At 43.6% G+C, this 21,219-nt stretch overlaps 1 protein-coding gene across 2 annotated transcripts in view; it reads right to left on the bottom strand.

Annotated features, from left to right (window-relative positions):
• Window positions 1-17,852: 17,852 nt before the first annotated feature.
• Window positions 17,853-21,219, bottom strand: part of PRMT8 (protein arginine methyltransferase 8) — a 251,703-nt gene continuing 248,336 nt past the window's right edge. For both annotated transcript variants that reach the window (XM_082256113.1, XM_082256112.1), the window contains exon 10: window positions 17,853-18,789. In XM_082256113.1, coding sequence (XP_082112239.1) covers window positions 18,706-18,789 — 84 coding nt within the window. In that variant the 3' untranslated portion in view covers window positions 17,853-18,705. The remainder of the gene's footprint in view (window positions 18,790-21,219) is intronic.

The raw sequence follows: 21,219 nt of genomic DNA, 5'->3' as shown, positions 1-21,219 counted from the left end.
TGCTTGTGGACCAGGATTGCATAGCATTTATGAACTGTACCTCATTGGTGTTTATTTATTTATTTCTGTCAGTGCTTGCTGACGAAGTGGTAGGGGCTGGATCATTGGTCTCCCCTTGCGCTACAGGAATATTTTACCATATGTGTGTTTGATTATTATTTTATCTATAACCTAATTCATTGCAAAATGTTCTTCCAGCTCTTCCATATTAATACCACTTTACTGCCAGATTTCTGTTGCCCTGTACAAACTTTTTTGAGACCTATTGCTGCCATCAATTTCAAAATTACCTCATTTTTTTTTTAAACGGTCCCAACTTTTTTGCAATTGGGGTTGTACTTTATGGATTGCCACTGTTGTCCTAGATGCATATTTTGTTAATCAACTTTTTTAAAATATATTTTATTATTTACGTTTACATGTATAAACAGATTTATTCAGAATTCAATGAGAATGTGAGTCATTCTTTTCAAAGATAAGTATTTCTAAAATTACTTTTTAAGCTCTTATAATGAAAACTAGTTAAGCTCTATACCAGTTGCAACTAAAATCTGTCCTAGTTTGACTGTATTTGGACAGACCAGTGTCCACATTGTTAAAGTATGTGTAACCACAGTTTTTTGTTTAGTTTTGATAAGGTAGGGAAGGGTTTAACCACTTGCCTACTGGGCACTTTTACCTCCTTCCTGCCAAGGCCAATTTTCAGCTTTGAATGACAATTGCGTGGTCATGCCACATTGTACCCAAACAACATTTTTATCATTTTTTTCACATAAATAGAGATTTCTTGTGGTGGTATTTAATCATCACTGGGACTTTTTATTTTTAATAAATAAACGGAAAAAGACTGAAAATTTTGAAAAAACAAAACAAAAGATTTTTCATACTTTGTTATAAAATTTTGCAAACAGGTAATTTTTTTTCCTTCACTGATGTGCGCTGATGAGGCTGCACTGATGGGCACTGATGAGGTGGCACTGGTGGGCACTGATGAGGAGGCACTGGTGGGCACTGACATGGCTGCACTGATAGGCATCACTGATGGGCACTGATAGAAGGAGGCACTGATAGGCAGGACTGATGGGCACTGATAGGCAGCACTAACAGGCGGCACTGATGGGCACCGATAGGCGGCACTGATGGGCACTGGTAGGCAGCACTGATGGGTGACACTGATGAGGAGGCACTGACTGGCAGCACTGATGGGCACTTATTGGCAGTACTGGTGGGCACAGATTGGCAGCACTGTTAGGCACAGATTGGCAGCACTGGTGGGCACTGTTGGGACTGCACTAATAATGAGGACACCAATAATCAGTGCCCTGATTATCAGTGTACATGTCCCTTTTACAGAAGCCATTTATCTTAATTAGGAAAGGAGTGCCGATAACTGGCTTCTGTTTACATTCGTGATCAGCTGTGATTGGACACAGCTGATCACGTGGTAAAGAGCGGCTGATTGGCTCTTTTTACCTCTTTCCTTATTTTACAGCATCCCAGAACTAGCTGGCTGCACTGTAGCTGTCATTTGGCTATAGCGTGGTCGGCAAGTAGTTAAATCCCTGCCAGGTTATTTTTCCCCTGTCTGTGTACAAATGGGGAAATTTCACTTTACTGCTACATATGCCTTGCACGGATGCTTATTGGCTTGTGCATTAACCATTATACTTTTATTGTATGTTTTTACTCAATTAAAGCTCTATACTAAGTCTATTGCTCCATATGTATGTTGCTCTGTAATCCTGTCATGTTGATCATGTTTTGTATTAATATCTTGACATCTGTTACTTGTTGGTACTTGTTCATATTCAGTTATGTTTTTACAATAAACCAATACATTCATTATTCCATAGTAGTGACTATTGCGTGCACCTCAATTAAAGTCCCATCTGGGCACTCTTTTCTTTGCATTCCCTTCACTTCCTGTTGCAGGGATGCATCAGGAAGTTAGAGGAATTCTCTCAAATTAAGGATAGTTCTCTTTTTTCCCCACAATTACAGTCTCCATAATAAAATTTCCCCTCACCTATTGCTCTGAGAAATATTAAAGCAGAACTCCAGGCTTAGCTTAAAAAGCCACGCACTTAAAATGACACATTTATTACAACAAAGTTTTCCAGGCAAAGTAAATCTGCAAAAGAAGAAGGGGGGTACTTACATCTCCTGCTGTGCATGCCACCAAACGCCACTCTAATATTGAGAAATCATTTTCCGAAGTGCACAGGGAAACCGACACTTCCTGGAGAGTCGATGTCAGGATCTGAATCACCTGCTGGTGGCACTGTGCTTCCCAGAGAAAGAGATTTCAATTCCAGTCTCCACCAGCAGGTGTCTCGCAACAGCAAGCAGTCTCCAGTAAACAGTCTCCAACTGTTGCTGGTTGCTAGGAGGATATTAGGTCCTCCCCGTTTAGTGCCCCGTGCATCAGTGCTCAGCTGCTGCCAGACCTTGTTGCCAGTAATCCTGATTTTGCTCCTGGCCTGTATCCTGCTGCCTTGTAGCTGCTCTCCTTTGTTCCTGATCCCATTTTTTGTTCTCCCTTCCCATCTGCCCCCTGCACCTTCAGTTTCCCTACTTTTTTGTGTTCCTCATTTTGTATATATTATATATAGTTAGTTGTGAGCTTAGGTTCCTGTTTGTTAGGTTTATTAGTCAGGTATTCTGTCACTTGAATTTTTGCTTCACTTATATCTTTATGTTCGCTGAGTGCTGGTTTAGGTATGGATTTTGTTTCACTGTAAATAAATGGTCTCAGTTTACTAAGTGTAGCCACACAGATCTGACCATCTCTGCCATTGAATCCTAACAGTCGATCTCCTGGTAAGTGTAAGTTCTCGTTGACCTAATCAAGTCTATGGGAAGATCCTGCACAGACGTAGGAGTCAAAAGGATATAAACAACGTGGGAGGCACTGCCATTGGAGCAGATGAGTAAGCACTTAAGTAGGGGGGGTTTCAGCTTAGGATAGTTTAACCACTTGCCTACAGTGCACTTTCACCCCCTTCCTGCCCAGACCGATTTTCAGCTTTCAGCGCTCTCACAATTTGACTGAGAATTACTCAGTCATGCAACACTGTACCCATACAAAAATTGTGTCCTTTTTTTTCACACAAATAGAGCTTTCTTTTGATGGTATTTGATCAATACTGTTTTTTTTATTTTTTGTGCTATAAATAAAAAAAGACTGAAAATATCGTGAAAAAACGCATTTTTCTTTGTTTCTGTCATAAAATTTTGCAAATTAGTCATTTTTCTTAACAAATTTTGGACAAAATTTATACTGCTACTTATCTTTGGTAAAAATAACCCAAGTAAGTGTATATTATTTGGTCTTTGTGAAAGTTATAGAGTCCACAAGCTATGGTGCGAATCATTGAAAATTGATCACACTTGATCACACCTGATGTACTGAAGGCCTATCTAATTTCTTGAGACACTAAAAAGTCAGGAAAGTACAAATACCCCCCAAATGACCCCTTTTTGGAAAGTAGACATTCCAAGGTATTTAATAAGGGGCATGGTGAGTTTTTTGAAGTTGTAATTTTTTCCCACAATGCTTTGCAAAATGAAGATTTTTTTTCTTTTTTTTTTTTTTACAAATTGCCGTATTAACAGGTTATTTCTCTCACACAGCACATGTATACTTGCAACTACACCCCAAAACACATTCTACTACTCCTCCTGAGTATGGCGATACCACATGTGTGAGACTTTTTCACAGCCTGGCCACATACAGAGGCCTAATATCCAAGTAGCAGCGTCCGGCATTCTAGGAGCATAAATTACACATAATTTCCTGACAACCTATCGCACTTTTGAAGGCCCTGGAGCACCAGGACAATGGCAACCCCCATAAAATGACCCCATTTTGGAAAGCAAACAGCCCAACGTATAATTTTTGAGGCATAATTAGTCTTTTGAATATGTCATTTTTTTCCACAAGTTTTTGGAAAATGTGGAAAGAAAATGAAAACACATTTTTTTTACACAAAGCTGTCCATTTATGCAATATTTCTAACACATAGCATGTACATAGCAAAAATTGCACCCCAACATACATTCTGCTATTCCTCCTGAGTATGGCGATACCACATGTGTAACACTTTTTCACAGCCTGGCCACATACATAGGCCTAACATCCAAGTAGCGCTTTACACAAAGTTGTCCATTTATCCACTTTAAGACTGGGCCTATTTTTGACACTTGGTGTGTACAAGCTAAAATCATTTTTTTTGCTAGAAAACTACTTGGAACTCCCAAACATTATATATATTTTTTTAGCAGACACCCTAGAGAATAAAATGGAGATTGTTGCAATATTTTTTATCACACCATATTTGCGCAGCAGTCTTCCAAATGCGATTTTTTTGAAAAAAATTCACTTTTTCGAACTAAAAAATAAGAAAACAGTTAATTTAGCCCAATTTTTTTCCATAATGTGAAAGATAATGTTACGCCGAGTAATTAGATACCCAACATGTCATGCTTCAAAATTGCGCATGCTCACAGAATGGCGCCAAACATTGGTACTTAAAAATCCCCATAGGCAACATTTAAAAAATTTCTGCAGGTTACTAGCTTAGAGTTACAGAGTAGGTCTAGGGCTCAAATTATTGCTCTCGCTCTAACGATCGCGGCGATACCTCACATGTATGGTTTGAACACCGTTTACATATGTGGGCGGGACTTGCGTATGCGTTTGCTTCTGTGCGCGAGCTAACGGGGACAGGGCGCTTTAATTTTTTTTTTTTCCTATTTATTTTATTTATTATTTTTTTATTTTTACACAGTTTAAAAAAAAAAAAATGTTTTGATCATTTTTATTCCTATTACAAGGAATGTAAACATCCCTTGTAATAGAAATAGGCATGACAGGTCCTCTTTATTGTGAGATCTGGGGTCAAAAAGACCTCACACCTCACAACTACACTAAAAAAGAAAAAAAATAAAAAATTGTTGAAAGAGGAAAAAAAAAAAAAAGAAAATAAAAAAAGCGGCCCTTTAAACCGGTTGCTAGGCAACGTCTTTTGACGTAGCTCCGGTCCTCCAAGACCATAGAGTTGAGTGAGGGCCATCTTGCCCTCACTCGACTTCCTGTCTCTGAGGATCCAGGACCGGATAGTTTTCCCCGCTGCCGGCGGGTCCGGTAAGCTGGGAAAACGTCTGGGACGCGGCAGGAGGGGGGGGGCACCTTTTCCCCTGCACCATAAGGGTAATTCCGCGGCGAATTCGCCACTGGGACCACCCTTATCTGAAAGCCGACCGCCCGCCGTTTCAAAAAATACCAGGGTTATGGGGGCTATCTGCTGCCATAACCCCAGTATTTGGCTTTTAATGGCCGACGCATATAGTCGTTAGGCGGTCAGTAAGTGATTGCATGTATATGGCAAACAGGTGACGATGACTGATGGGGTGACAGGTGACGATGACTGATGGGGGTGACAGGTGACAATGACTGATGGGGTGACAGGTGACGATGACTGATGGGGTGACAGGTGACGATGACTGATGGGGTGACAGGTGACGATGATTGATGAGGTGATGATGACTGATGAGGTGACAGGTGACGATGATTGATGAGGTGACAAGTGACGATGATTGATGGGGTGACAGATGACAATCACTGACGGGGTGACATGTGACGATGATTGATGGGGTGACAAGTGACGATCACTGATGGGGTGTCAAGTGACGATGATTGATAGGGTGACAGATGACGATGACTGATGGGGTGACAGGTGACGATGACTGATGGGGTGACAGGTGACGGTGATTGATGGGGTGACAGGTGACGGGCGATGGTCACTGATGGGTGACAGGTGACGGGCGATGGTGCACGGCGGTACTGATGGCAGTCTCTGGTGACCGGTGAACTTTAGGCTATGTCCACATGTGAGCGTAGCGATCGCGGGCAGAATCACTGCGATTCTGCCCATGATCCAGAAATCATTGCAAATGGCGGGACGCCTGTGCGTTGCCTGTGATTTGCAATAGCACCCCAAAACGCTGTGCGATGTTGCTGCGATTTCCGCCTGCCGAATCGAGGTAACATCACGCAAACAACGCATGACGCCCCAAAGAAGCTCTTGTACCTTTTTTGGGCGTGATGCGATGTTTGTGCGATGTTACCGCGATTCGGCAGGCAGAAATGGCGGCAACATCGCACAGCGTTTGGGGTGCTATTGCAAATCACGGGCAACGCACAGGCGTCCCGCAATTTGCAATGATTTCCGGATCGCGGGCAGAATCACGGTGATTCTGCCTGCGATCGCTGCGCTCACATGTGAACGTTATGGGTGTCAATTTCTGGGCACTGATGAGGTGACTGTTTTGTGACAGGTGACATTGGGGGGGGCTGAGGACTGTGTGGGGACAAGTTTATCAGTGTGATTTTACTTTTGCAGGTTTACAGAGCAGTAACTCACTATTTCTAGCTCTGCTCCCCTCATACTGGAAACTGTGTGAGGGGAGAAGAGCTAGTAACAGTCAGTTACTGCTCTGTGTTTACATTTTGTGATCCGCTGTGAATGGATTCACAGCCGATCCCTTAGTAAACAGTCACTGTCAGTGACTATTTACTACTGCCGGTGACAGCTGTGTTCCTACGGAACACAGTGCCACCGACATGACCGCGCTGTGCGCTCCCGATCGCGCATGCGCGGTCATCTCCCGGGCGCCTCCATTGTGATCGGCTGTGTCATTGGAACACAGCCGATCACGTGGTAAACAGCCACGCCCATTGGCTGTTTCCCCCCTGCCAGTGACGGGGGGTGTCCCGGGGACACCCCGACACCGGCAGTGCAGGGCGACGCGCACGCGAACGCGCGCCTGCCCTGTATCCTGGGATCACGTCATATGACGTCTTCCCAGGATAATGGTCGCACCGCTCCGCCGTCAATTGACGGCGGGCGGGCGGCAAGTAGTTAAGTGGCTAGGAAGGGGATGGTTGGCTAGGAGCTTTAAGTTAGGGGAACGTTTGTTTTAAATAATTCAGTGTAGAGATATTAGAAACACAGTGAGTGCACTGTTTTCAGTGAGTCAGCCAGGCTATTGACATACATTGTGATAAAGAGCAGTAAAGCACAACCAATACAGATATACCATTACAAACTATACACAGGGCAAAGGTTTAAAAAAACACTAAAACAGATACTATGTAATTTTGTAACTGAAGTTTATTCCTTCATATATCTCAATATGTGCTCAAATAAAGACTGTTAGACTTAATAACACCCTGAGCAGGTAGGGGTATGCCTTGCATGTGTAGCACCCTCCTAGGTAGGTGACAGAGAGGGAGTATAGTTTTGGATCCTCTCTGCTTGCCAGAAGAATTGCCAGGTAAATCTATATTGGTCTCTGCCTACCAGAGAACAGGATCTGCTAGTGAGGTCTGATCAATGTGCTCAGGTGCAACTCAGTTTGTCTGCAGTGTTTCACATTTACTACAGCCCTGGTGATTGGTAGAAGAAAGTGCCTCCATGCATGCTGGGATACTGTATAAATGCCAGGAGCACATGTGCTCGGGGTCTTTCAGCTGGAGAGCAGAGGCCTAGGGGAGGGGGCGGTTACCTCCTCCTCTGCAGAAGTTTCCATGCAGCCTTAGGTAGTCAACCTGAGGGCCTAAAGAGCTAGAAGAAGCCGTGGGCAGGTAAGCAGAAGTCCGGCCAGTCCGGGTCCGCTGCCCATGCCAATTCAGCCTGAAGGGGCGCCCTCACCCGGCTCTGGGGTGGGGGGACGTTTGCTCGGTTTTCTTCAACCCTGGCTGGCCCGCATTCGGGACAGGTGGGTTCAGGAAATCGTTCGATCTGGATACAAGATCGAGTTTCTCTCTCGGCCGGCGAGCAGATTTTTTCCCTCAAATCTTCAACTGTCTCCGGAGCGTTTGCAGGATCTGCACCTGGCGGTGCGGGACCTGGGGGCCCAGGGAGTGGTGGTTCCGGTGCCTCATCGGGACAGATTTCGGGGGTTCTACTCCAATCTGTTCACTGTGCCCAGAAAGGAGGGCAAGGTACGTCCGATTCTGGACTTGAAAGCTCTGAACCGCTTTGTGCGGGTTCGCAAGTTTCGCATGGAATCCCTGCGCTCGGTGGTGGCTGCCCTGGTTCTGGGGGAATTCATGGCATCCATCGACTTGAAGGATGCGTACCTTCACATCCCCATTTTCGAGGGTCACCAGAGGTACCTTCGATTCGCCATTGCGGAGGATCATTACCAATTCGTGACGTTACTCTTCGGTCTCACTTCGGCTCCGCGGGTTTTCACCAAGGTGCTTGCGCCGGTCCTGGCTTTGTTGAGAGCCCAGGGCATCTCTGTCTTGGGGTATCTAGACGATATCTTGATTCGGTCTGCGACCAGTCAGGGCCTGGTGAACGACCTGTCCGTCACTATGCAGACTCTACAGGAGTTCAGTTGGATGATAAATTTTCCAAAGTCGACGCTGTGTCCGTCGGTTCGTCTTCCCTACCTGGGGATGATCCTGGACTCTGTTCAAGCTAAGGTCTTCCTGCCGGAAGACAAGCTCCGGACTCTTCAGGACGAAGTCAGGTCCCTCAGGGACACTCAGTGCTCATCCCTCCGGACATGTATGAGGTGTCTGGGATTGATGGTATCGGCTTTCGAGGCGATTCCCTTCGCCCAGTTTCACACACGGAATCTTCAGGCGGAGATCCTGGCCAAGTGGGACGGACGTCCGCAATCTCTGGATCTGCGGATTTCGTTGAGCCGCCTCACCCGAAGAGGTCTTTTGTGGTGGCTCCAGTCCCCAGCGGTGTCGGGGGGCAAGTCCTTTCGTCCTTTGTCGTGGACGGTGATCACCACGGATGCCAGCCTGTCGGGCTGGGGTGGTGTTCTGGGCGTTCTGTCCGCCCAGGGAACTTGGTCGGGGGAGGAATCCTCCCTTCCGATCAACATTCTAGAATTGCGAGCAATAAATCTCTGCCTTCTGCGTTGGACGGACAGGCTTCAGGGCCGTCCGGTTCGGGTGCAGACGGACAATGCCACAGCGGTGGCCTACATCAACCACCAAGGGGGCACCAGGAGTGCCCGAGCGGCTCGGGAAGTAGCCGACATTCTGTCTTGGGCCGAGACGCACGTCCCGGCGATATCTGCAGTTCACATTCCGGGAGTGGAGAACTGGCAGGCGGATTATCTAAGTCGCCAGACCCTGGACCAGGGATGTCTTTCAGATGTTGTGCGCGAAGTGGGGTTCCCCAGATGTGGACCTGTTCGCGTCTCGTCTAAACAACAAGGTGGAAAGGTTCGTGGCAAGGACGCGCGATCCTCGGGCAGATGCCTCAGACGCGTTAGTGGCGCCCTGGCATCAGTATCGTCTGATGTATGCCTTTCCACAGATTCAGCTGCTGTCCATGCTCCTTTGCAGGTTGGCCTCGGAACCGCACACGGTGATTCTGGTGGCGCCGGACTGGCCTCGCCGGTCTTGGTACGCAGACCTCGTGAATCTGGTGGTCGATGCTCCGTGGCGTCTGCCTCTTTGAGAAGATCTCCTGTCTCAAGGACCGATATTCCATCCTGCTTTACAGTCGCTGGCTTTAACGGCCTGGCTGTTGAAGGCCAGGTCCTGAAGTATAGGGGTCTCTCCCCTGAGGTCATTCCCACTTTGATTAAGGCTAGGAAGGCCTCTTCGGGGAAGATTTACTACCGTACTTGGAAGGCGTATTTTGCCTGGTGTGAGTCCAGGGGGTACTCCCCTCGCTCATACTTGGTATCGAGAGTGTTGGCCTTCCTTCAAACGGGCGTGGACCAGCGTTTGGCGTTGGCCACGATTAAGGGTCAGATTTCTGCGCTGGCCGTTCTCTTTCAACGCCCTGTGGCGTCTAATTCTTTGGTTAGCACCTTTGTTCAAGGGGTGCGACACTTGGCCCCTCCTCGGAGGGACCCTTTACCTCCATGGGACTTGAACCTTGTTCTGTCCGTGTTACAGCATGCTCCCTTTGAGAAGATCAGGGAGATCTCGTTGTCTCTGTTGTCCAAGAAGGTTGCCTTTTTGGTAGCGATTACTTCGGCTTGCAGGGTGTCGGAGCTGGCGGCCTTGTCCTGCAGCTCTCCCTATTTGGTGATTCACTTGGATAAGGTGGTCTTACGACCTAACCCTTCTTTTCTTCCGAAGAGGATCTCGGAATTTCACCTCAATGAGGACATTGTCTTGCCTTCGCTTTGCGCGAAGCCTAAGCATCCAAAGGAGGTGGCTTTGCATTCCTTGGATGTTGTTCGGGCGATCAGGGTTTACCTGTCATCGACGAAATCCTTTCGCAAGTCGGATTCTCTATTTGTCCTTCCAGAGGGTCCTCGGAAGGGCATGGCAGCGTCGGCTGCGACCATTGCCAAATGGATCAGACAGACCATTGTGCAAGCCTATGCTTTGAAGGGGAAGGTTCCTCCGTTCCCTGTGAAGGCGCACTCTACCAGGTCTCTGAGTACGTCTTGTGCCTATCGTCATCAGGCTTCTGTGGCCCAGGTGTGTAAGGCGGCGACTTGGTCGTCCGTTCACACCTTCTCCAAATTTTACAAGGTGGATGTTCAGGCATCGGCAGATGCTTCCTTTGGCCGTAAAGTTCTTAGTGCGGCAGTGCCTTAGGGTCCCTTGTTTGGGTCCTTGGCTGTTGGGGTATTTTTACCCCTAGGTTACTTGTTCTTTCCTGGGTTGTTGCTCCTGTTGAGCACGTTTTTTTCCTGTTGCCCAGGCTGTTCTCTTACTTTGGTAAGGTTCCTTTCTCTGCTGGGGGTACTGCGTTGCTTTAGGCGCGGCTGCGTTTTTTCCCACCCCTCATGTCTACACTGCTCTGGGACGTCCCCATTAGTGAAGATTATGAAGTGGCGGCGACTGTCGGAGGACGTAAGAGAAAACTGAATTTTTGTAAAATCTTACTGTAAAATTCCTTTCTCTGAGTCCTCCGACAGTCGCCGCCCCCGCCCCTCTTTTGGGGTTTGTTTATGTACTCTACTGCTATGCTACTGAAACTGAGTTGAGAATGCAGGAAGCAGGGAGGTATTGACTGAGGGGACCGCCCCCTAGGGGTGTGATATGCTAAAAGCTTTTATATTAACAAATCTTGTTGCCTAGCTACTCCTACGGAGCAAAGGTCAATACCCCCATTAGTGAAGATTATGAAGTGGCGGCGACTGTCGGAGGACTCAGAGAAAGGAATTTTACGGTAAGATTTTACAAAAATTCAGTTTTTTGGCGACATTATACTATTGGGGACACTAGTACAGTTTTGATCATGATCAATATACTGATCCGTAGAGACACTATACTAGTAATGGCGGCGATTAGCGACTTATACTGTGACTGTGATAGTGTGGTGGGCTATCTGGCACGATAATACTGTACATGTCACTGTGCTAATGACACTGGCCAGGTGACAGGTAATCAAAGGATTAACTGTGGAGGGCAATCAAGGTGTTTAAATATGCCTAACAAGTGCCGCCCACCCCACAGTTGATGAACTGTGGGCGGGGGGCAAGTGGGTAAAGCGTAACTCCACTTTTGTTGAGAAAAAAACATTCCCCTTTTGGTGATCTATGTGCATTACATGGATTTTAACAACCTTTGTTCTAGATTGCTACCTTTTGTTATTTTGAAGAAATCCTTGTTTCTTCCTCTGTGCCTCTGGGCTGAGTGGGCCAAATGGGAGTGGTTTCATAATTATCTATCAGCTGTGGCAGCTGCATGGCTCTAATGAGGAAATCTGCTGGACCTGCATCCCTTTAGACATGTTCCTTTTGCGAGTATCTAACCAAAAATGACATTTTTATTGCAGAGGATGCCAGAAATCTGACTTGTATCTAGGCAGACTTCTAGGAAAATTGGTGAGCCAATCACACAAGCAGAAAATTATGTTTCTGGGGTGTGGTCAGTACACATTCTGTTTACAGAACAGCTCCAGTTAGCCATTTTACATTGCAAATTCAGAAAATTACAACAACTGCAGATTGTAAAGGAAAGGTAATTTTTAATAACATTTAATTGCAATATGATTTGTGTTGCAATTGTGTACGCTATATTGTTTTTTCTTTATTTGCTATTTTTTTCCCCACGAATGTGGACTTACTCTTTAAGCTAGTCATATATGGAATGGAAATTTAGCAACTCCAGCAGGAACCAGGAAAATTGTAAATCCATCTATTCCTGTTCTTAAGAATTCAATCTATCCTTCAACTTCTTATTAAAGCCGAGTACACACTACAAGTTTCTTTTCGTACAACTAGCGGGTTGAACGAAAAAAAAACTGTCAGCTCCAGTTGGAGACACCGTACTAATGATCCGACATTCATGCAGCGATCTCCCCTGCTGAGCTTTTGTGGACTGACAGGGGGAGACCACTTCGATTAGCGCTCTCTGACAGATCGACATACAACTGGGCCGAATGTTGACCGTATTTTTTTAAACGGCTGATGTCTCCCGACATTTAGCTCATGTGCACCCGGCTTAATGGTCCTAATGATAAATTTAATTCAAGCAGGGTTTGCAGGCAATCGGCTGCAGCGCTGATCAATGTATTCTAATGGCAGGTGAGTCCTGCTGTCGGAATACAATGACACAGTGGGGAGGATTCCTCCATACACATTGAATGTGTGGATGAGGAAATCAGTTCATTTTTTTTTTCGTTCATCCGTTGGCTGAATGAAAAAAACTGAACCTTTGTCCTTTCCAAAGTTAGAGATCTTCTGGAAGGAGGTCCGCAGAATCTCTGAGAAATTCACTGCATATTAGATCCCTGTGGACCCTTTCTTCTTCATTTTTTGGACATCCCTGCTAGGACCTATAAGAAATCTGTATTACGCCACCTTCTCAATGCCGCCAAGCTGTACATTTCATTGAGATGGAACGACCCTCAACATCTTTCTATCTTACTATGGCTTCATAGGGTGGAGAAGATAAACCAGATGGAAGACCTTCAAAACAAACCTGAAGAGTATTTGAAAACTTGCATTAATTGAACTATGTTTGTTAACTCTGATGAGGGCAAGGCTGTTCTTGAATCCCACCCTAGCAGACAATGACATTTTCTTTGCTCTACCATTTCCATCCCATTGTGCTAACAAGGTTTCCCATCTACCTAATCCATGTCCCAGTTCCATTCCCCACCCACTTTTTATTTTTATCTCCCTATCCCCCCTAGTAAAATTGAAAATGTAGTATTCTGCCCAAATTACAGTTACGGCCATGTGCTGGAGGTGCTTAAATTTACAGAGCTCTTTGTATACTCAACCTTATGACTACTGCTTTCTTTGCCCTAGCAGCTGAATTTGTATATATACAAATATTTTTTTACACCCCACTCCCTGTCTGTTCCTGGAGTAATCTAATTAACCTTGTTGCCTTGATGGAACTGAAGCTTTCTACATATGGTTGTAATGCAAGTGTTTGTACATTTTCTAATGATGATTTTCTTTTTGTACAGTCTATTGGATACTATACTTCTTAAATAAAGAATTTGAAAAAAAAAAAGATCTATGTATGGCCCGCTTAGGTCCAACTTTTTCGTTTTGAAGACCTGCCCCTGTTTTTTCCCTCTCACTGATCCCTCATTGTTTGCTTAGGGTGCTGATTTAATTTGGTATTTACATGTTGCTTTGTGGGGGTCATTGGGTGTGTGCTAGCAGGTTAGAAAGATTCAGATGTTATCTCCAGACACTTTATGATTTGTCCTTTATATTTTGTACACAGCTTCACTCATTTAAATCTGAACTACAGCAATCTGGAAAATGTCATGTAATACAGCAGACAAAAACAAAAAAGATATTGGGGGCACACCCTAAACGCACAATTCTCAGGTTGGTGCTGCTAAAAGACCAATATACAAATTGAAAAATATAATAGCGCACACATACACAGAAAAAAGTTATTTTCAAATCTTGCAAGGCTATTTTAAAACACCTGCTCTTATAAAGTAAATTTGGCGATTTGGTCACACCATATGGCCATACTGTGCTTAAGCCCACCACTACGTCAAAGTACCCCATTTTCAGTGGGTCTTACACTATTCATAGAAAAGATAATCCCACTTCTCAAAACCATAGGGCAATACTCACTCATGTCATGGGAGAAGTTTTCTAGCTGCAGATTTCTCTCCCACACCAAGACCTCATTAGCATTGTCCACCTGTGAGTAGTTACAGGAGGTGTCCCTTCATTGCAGTTTTAGCAGAGGAATCTGCAGCTAGCAAACTTCTCCCATGACAGGAGTGAGTATTGCCCTATGGTTTTGAGAAGTGAGATTTATCTTTTCTATGAATAGTGTAGGACCCACTGAAAATGGGGTACTTTGACGTAGTCGTGGGCTTAAGCACAGTATGGCCATATGGTGTGACCAAATACCCATATTTACTTTAATAAGAGCAGATGTAATACAGCAGGACTTCATTTTGTTTGGGAAAATGTCAACCCTGGGTTAATTCTTTACTTTTTTAATTTAATTTCTGTTCAAGAATTGACATCAGGTCAGCTTTCCTGCTTCATGGTGGTCATAAGGGCAATGCTCTTAAGGAATAAATTCAGGAACACATGCTCTGCCCACTCAGTACAAAAGATCACATAGTGTATATTCAAAATAGCTATGGATGGGAGTTGGGGTTGTGTCAGTGACCAAGCTGTTTTGCCTCACAGGGACATGCACACAGTAGTCACACACACTCCCCTGCTACTTTGCATAACCTGTGAATAGAAGAGACTGCAAAATTATTTCAAATACAAAGTATGAGCAATGATGGGTAATAAATACATTTCATAACATCATTGGGCTTTAGAAACATAAACACAGCTTTATTGAGGTGGTGACATATCAACTTTATTGCGATGACAAGTTTACTTTAATTTTCAAATTTTATTGAGGAACACCTCTAACTTCTGTTGCTGAATAGGGGATTGAAAATTATAGCGGACAAACAACCCAAATTCCAAAAAAGTTTGGATGCTGGGTAAAATCTACATAAAAACAGAATGCAATGATTTGTAAATCTCATAAACCCATATTTTATTTGCAGTAGAATATAGAAAACATATCAAATGTTTAAACTGCCATCTATTTGAAACTTACCTTATTTTTTCATAAATGGTACATTTTCTCAGTTTAAACATTTGATATATTTTTATTGTGAATAAAATTTGGGTGTATGAGACTTGCAAATCATTGCATTCTGTTTTTATGTTGATTTTACACAGCATCCCAACTTTTTTGGAATTGGGGTTGTAGATAGTTTTTTTTCTACTTATCTCCTATCAGACACTCTGAAATCTCAGGTGGAACCAATGAACGGAAAGGAGACAACACATCAACCCCCCTCCTGCGCATAAATGTTGGAGTTTGGCATGAAATCTTCGTACACATCTATTTCCAGACAGAAGTAGTAAGTGCACCACACCTTGCAGCCCTCTCAGGACTGGGGAAAGTCCCAAAAAAGTACTGGAAAAGAACAAAGAAGAGAGGGCGTACCAGCCTAGTGCATTATTCCAATAACCTTTTATTGGTAAAAGTAAGCAAGTAACTGCTTACAAACATAAGTAAATAGAGCTCATTAAAGTGATAGACTTGTTCTGGTCACTCCATATGCTCCTGATGCTTGGGAGGACATATTCTTTGATCCAACTGGCTTATATGTTTCATGGGTAAATCTTCTTCTTCAGGGCCAAAACAGTTTTGGCTCTGAGAATGAGGGTTTACCCTAGAAATGCGTAAGAAGGTTGGATCCAGGAAGATGTTATCCCAAGGTTCAGGAGCATATGGAGTGACCAGAACAAGTCTATCACTTTGATGACCTTTATCTACTTCTATGATTGTAAGTAGTTAATTGCTTACTTTTAACAATAAAAGATTATTGGGATAAAGTATATGGCCTGGAGCTGAGTGAAACTAGTAGGAGCATCACAGCATCAGACATTTTTCTCCCACCCTTGTTTGTTTTGGTTCGGGTGAGCCTCCTACTGTCTCAAGGTGCTGGGGTATTTGTTAGTGGGTTTTCGGTTCTTATGTTGTTAGCTTGGCATTCAATTTCTTAGTCCTTTTATCTTCTTGTGGTAGCAGCAGGCAGGGGGGTCTATTGAGTCTTTGAAGGCGGTGCTGGTTAAATAATTGTGGAAAATTGTGGGTTGGGCCCATTGGAGTGTCCATTCCCAACAATACAGTGGTAACATTGGGGTATTAATCAGGTTGTATCTGGTAGTACGTAAGTAGTTAATTGTCCCTGAGCCGGTGTAGTTGCGGCTGTGGGTCTTTGATTGGGTGTCAGATACAACCTGTTAACCGTGAGTATATAAGCCTTCAAAGCCCTTAGACCGGGCATAAGCTGAGGTTGGTTTATATGATATGCATTGACTGTATTATATGCATCAAACTTGTTCTTCTTGTTTTCTTGTGAATGTTGTATTTAACCACTTAAGCCCCGGAAGATTTTACCCCCATTCCGACCAGGGGGTATTTTGCGATTCGGCACTGCGTGACTTTAACGGAGAATTGCGCGGTCGTGCGACGCTGTACCTAAACGAATTTGGCGTCCTTTTTTTCCCACAAACAGAGCTTTCTTTTGGCGGTATTTGATCACCTGTGCGATTTTTTTGATCACGCGCTATAAACAAAAAAAGAGCGTCCATTTTGCAAAAATAGCAATATTTTTCCCTTTTTTTTATATGAAATTCCCCCCAAAAAAAATGTAAAAATCAAAATTTTTTAAAATTTTCGGCCAATTTGTTTTATGCTACCTATGTTTGGTAAAAAAAATCGCAAAAAGCGTATTTTGATTGGTTTGCGGAAAGTTATTGCGTTTACTAACTAAGGGAAAGATTTTTGTCATTTTTGTTGTTTTTTTTTAACGCGTAATGGCGGCGATCTGCGATTTTTTTTGCGGTACTGCGACATTGCGGCGGACAGATCGGACCCTTGACTGACATTTTTGACACTTTTGGGGTTACCAGTGACATTTCTACAGTAATCAGTGCTATACATATGCACTGTTACTGTAAAAATACACTGGTAGTGAAGGGGTTAACTTTATTTGAGAGGGAGGGGCTGTGTGTGTCCCTAGGGGCGTGATTCTAACTGTGATTGGCTGGGGCTTCAGCTGTATGCAGAGTGATCAACGGATCTACATAGTAGATCCATGTGATCAGCTCTCATACAGCGAGGAGAATGACAGGCAGCTTGTTTACACAAGCTGCCTGACTTTCTCCCTCTCCCCCGCCGATCGCAGAGTGGCCGGCGGACATCGGGTCCGCCGGTCACACGCGCGGGGGGGTCCGTGACCACTCGGGAGCGGGAGCGCGCCTCCGGGGGCGCGCGCTCGCTCCCTAGACCCTCACAAGCTAGTGACGTAGCCCTACGTCACTTTGCCTGTGAGGGGCTGACCGCCGACGTAGATAGTCGTGCGGCGGTCGGCAAGTGGTTAATGGTTTGTAATAAAAAAGGCTGATATGGCCATTCGACTCCAAATAAAATGTGTCGTCTGGCCATTTTGGAAGGGGGGATGGGTAAAGTGTTTAATGTTTTAAAGATAACCGGAGCCTCCACATTATGCAGGTCCCTCAGTCATGCACTGGGCTGGTGCGCCCTTTCTTCTTTGTTCTTTTCTGAAGGGAAAAAGAGAAAGGAGAATGAGCCAAGCTGGCCATACATGGACTGAAATTCGTCTGACTCAGCAGAGACCGTCTGAATTTTCAGCTCTTATTCAGCAGGAAATCTGTCCACATATTCCTGTGACACCGTCTTATTTTCAGATACAAGCCACTTGGTTAGCGCTGCAGGCAATAGGCTGCAGCATTAATCTGTGTATTTTGACAAAGTGGAAGTCTCCTCACTGGCAGAATACAATAGTGCAGAGGGGAGGATTCTCCCATCCTCATTTCGCTCAAACAGCTGATTATGTATATATGGCCAGCTTTCCTGATCAGACCACTTGTATATGTACATTTTAGCCTAAGCCTAAACTTCTAGCTCTGCAAACAGACTCAATGAAGCAAGTAAAAAGAGTTTGGAAAACATGTGAAAATTACACAAGAGCACCAGCTGCTGGTTGTATATGAAAATACAAAATATACAGTACTGTAAGTACACAATATTTCACATTTGTAGAGTTATGTTGTAGAGTAGAGTTAAGTTGTTCCATGTTGTTCATGCCATATTACCATTCTCAATGACTTAGCTGCCGTTGAAATTCAGGCTGTAAATGGTTACTGTATGTTAGTTGATGGATGAATCTTTTATTCAAGGTGAACATGAAGCTTGGGGGGATAGCCTTTTGCACTTTGCACAGTCTTACAGCTAGAAAATAATTCTATACAACACACTTGAAGATTAACAATGATTTAAACACTCTTTGTTTTTTTTCATTTTTTATCTGTAGGATAAAGATTATACATTTTATAGTATATACCAATTTATTGCCAAAATACAAGCACTGACGGGTAAAATCAAGCATCCTCTTTACAAATCAAAGACTTTCGTTTCCCAAAACAGCAATTTCTATCTTAGATCACAATTAACCAGTAACACAATATAATTGCTCATTTCATTTATTAGCTACTTCCAACTGCTTAAATACATCAAATTTAATTTTTATTCAATTTGTTTCATCCCTTTTCCATTGCCAGCACAGTTAGTCTTCATTGCTACGGGCTCACTTCCCATTGCCGTGCAGCTTCTAAAGAGCCCAGTGGCTTCAAGTATGGCAGGTAGGGGGTTAATGGGACGGTGTCCTAGCGCATTTTGTAGTCGTGAGATATGGAGGCTTCACACAGTTGGCCTTTGAAATCCAGTTCTACTGTGAAATCCAGATCACGCTGAAATGAATTGCAAATAGGTTAGGCTAGCAGGATGCATGAACCCTTAATCTTCCACAGGAGTCACTGATGCTGTTATAGAGGTTATTTGTGGCAAAAGTGAGAAAAGGAGACCAAAATTAATGCTCTGTGTAACTCTGCATGTTACAAAAAAAAAAACTGTTCATCCGCCAGGTGCACCTATCTTCTTGTTGTGACCTGACAACTCTGACAGTGCTGCAGTGAAATGCCAAGCAGTGTTGTCTGCCCTGCCCGGTTCCCCATTCTATAACCGCTACCTTGATTACAATCACCTTGGGAGCTGCTCGGACAGAGGTGAATTCTAGATAAAGTTGTATTTCTTGACTGCAGTGTAGTCTTCCCAGACTTCCCAGAGTGTATCGGACTTGCCTGTCTTGTCTGGCAGGGGTACATGGAATAACTAATCCTAACTTCTGATTTTGACATGCAGATGCAGTGGGCACACCTCATGTAAGCTCTTACTTCACAGAATTCAAAAGACTTCATACAAAAACCACTTGAAGCCTACATACCAGCTGAAACCCCTTGCAACACAGTCTAGAGAAGCCCCAGAGGCGATGGCTTATTTTGAAGCACAAGGTCTAAAAAATGGGCTTGCTGGACTGTAGCCAACTAAAAATGGTGTAAAAGCTGGCAGAGACACCATGTCATTTCAGACAATTTCCTGGAGGATTCCAGTTTTAAAGAAACTCTCTTTGGCACTTAGCTAGATTATAACACCTACAGTATTCACCCATCTACAGTATTTCCCCCTAGTCTTTTCTGGGACACTGTAAAATCTTTCTTAAGAAGGATACTTATTATATATATATATGCATGCACAGAAAAAGCTGGCTACATTGCCCCATGAAACAGCCAGCAGACAGTTGACTTGAGAGATGCCTATACAGCTCTAAAAACTCCCTCTGAAAATGCAAAAAAAACAGTGTATAAGGGCACAGAATGAATACAAAGCTAGGTTAGATAGAAAAGAAACCCATACAAAATCACTATGGGATTTAAAATGCCACAAGTATGTCAACAGAAGTAGCACATTTCTGGCCAGTCTGATCAGGGGCACAGATATCCCACCTTTATCAATAGCCTAAGGAATGCCAGTGGTCATAGAGTAGTAGATGCAAAACAGATAAAAAAAATGCTGCATATATTTGGTGTGATACAGAGGATAAAGAATGGAGAGTAAAGTTTTTGGAGGGGGCAAAACACCACAAAACTGTAGAGCCATTAGTGTTATTTAAAGTAGACATTATAAAGCAAGAAATAGTTAGGACCATCTCAAATATAGTTGGTGGAAAAGCTCCAGGGCTCAATAGATGTATGATTTTCTACGGCCTTAAAAGAACATATCTCACCCATATTGCAGATGGTATAGGGCTAGGTTTGGGAGGTAGGTGTTTGCCCAGACAAAAGAGACCTAAAATAGGGTACTACCAAAAAAACTGAAAGATCCTGTACAACTTGGGTCAAACAGACAAATTTCCTTTATCAACATTGATGCCAATATTTTATCTAAAATAGCAGTGGATAGACTGGCAAATCAGCAGAAGAGCAGCAGTGGCAAAAATTGGCAAGAAACTGGTGATGTTTACAAAGCATCCCCAGCAACCATACCGAGGAGCAATAATTTCATTGGATACTGTAAAGGCCTTTGACAACATAAACCATGGCTGGATCTTCGGGGTTCTGGAACACCTGGGTTTCCTGGAACCATTCATAACCTTCCTGGGTAAAAAATATTGTATATAAGGGTCCAACAGCTAGAGTACATACATAGTCCTGATTTTCTGTTTTTTTTTTTATTGAGCCCCAGAAAGGCATTCAACAAGGATGTCCCCTATTCTTGTTATTGTTTACCTTTGCAATAGAGCACTTATCCAGGCATCTCCTGTTGATGAATGAACTATATGGCATTTGGGTTAGTGGGACAAGAGATACAGAGACTGTTTGCTTAGGACCTCTAATTAATGACATCAAATGCGGAAGGGGATTTACCTTATTTTCAGATGATTTTGAGGTGTTCTTTCTTTACCATCTGAACTAGAGTGCCTTGAAAAAGTATTCAAACCCCTTGAAATTTTCCACATTTTGTAATGTTACAACCAAAAACGTAATTGTATTTTATTGGGATTTTATGTGATAGACCAACACAAAGTGGTACATAATTGTGAAGTGGAAGGAAAATGATAAATGGTTTTCAAATTTTTTTTATAAATATATATCTGAAAAGTGTGGCATGCATTTGTGTTTGTTTGTTATAGAACCTTACTGAACCAACAGCATCATGTTGATCAAGGAACACACCAGGCATGTCAGGTATAAAGTTGAGAAGTTTAGAGCAAGGCTAGGTTTTAAAAAAATATCTCAAGCTTTGAACATCTCATGGAGTACTGTTCAATCCATCAACCCGAA

This window comes from Pelophylax lessonae (assembly GCF_965119305.1).
Source record: "Pelophylax lessonae genome assembly, chromosome: 4".
Taxonomy (NCBI): Eukaryota; Metazoa; Chordata; class Amphibia; order Anura; family Ranidae; genus Pelophylax; species Pelophylax lessonae.
This window is presented reverse-complemented; position numbering and strand designations above follow the sequence as displayed.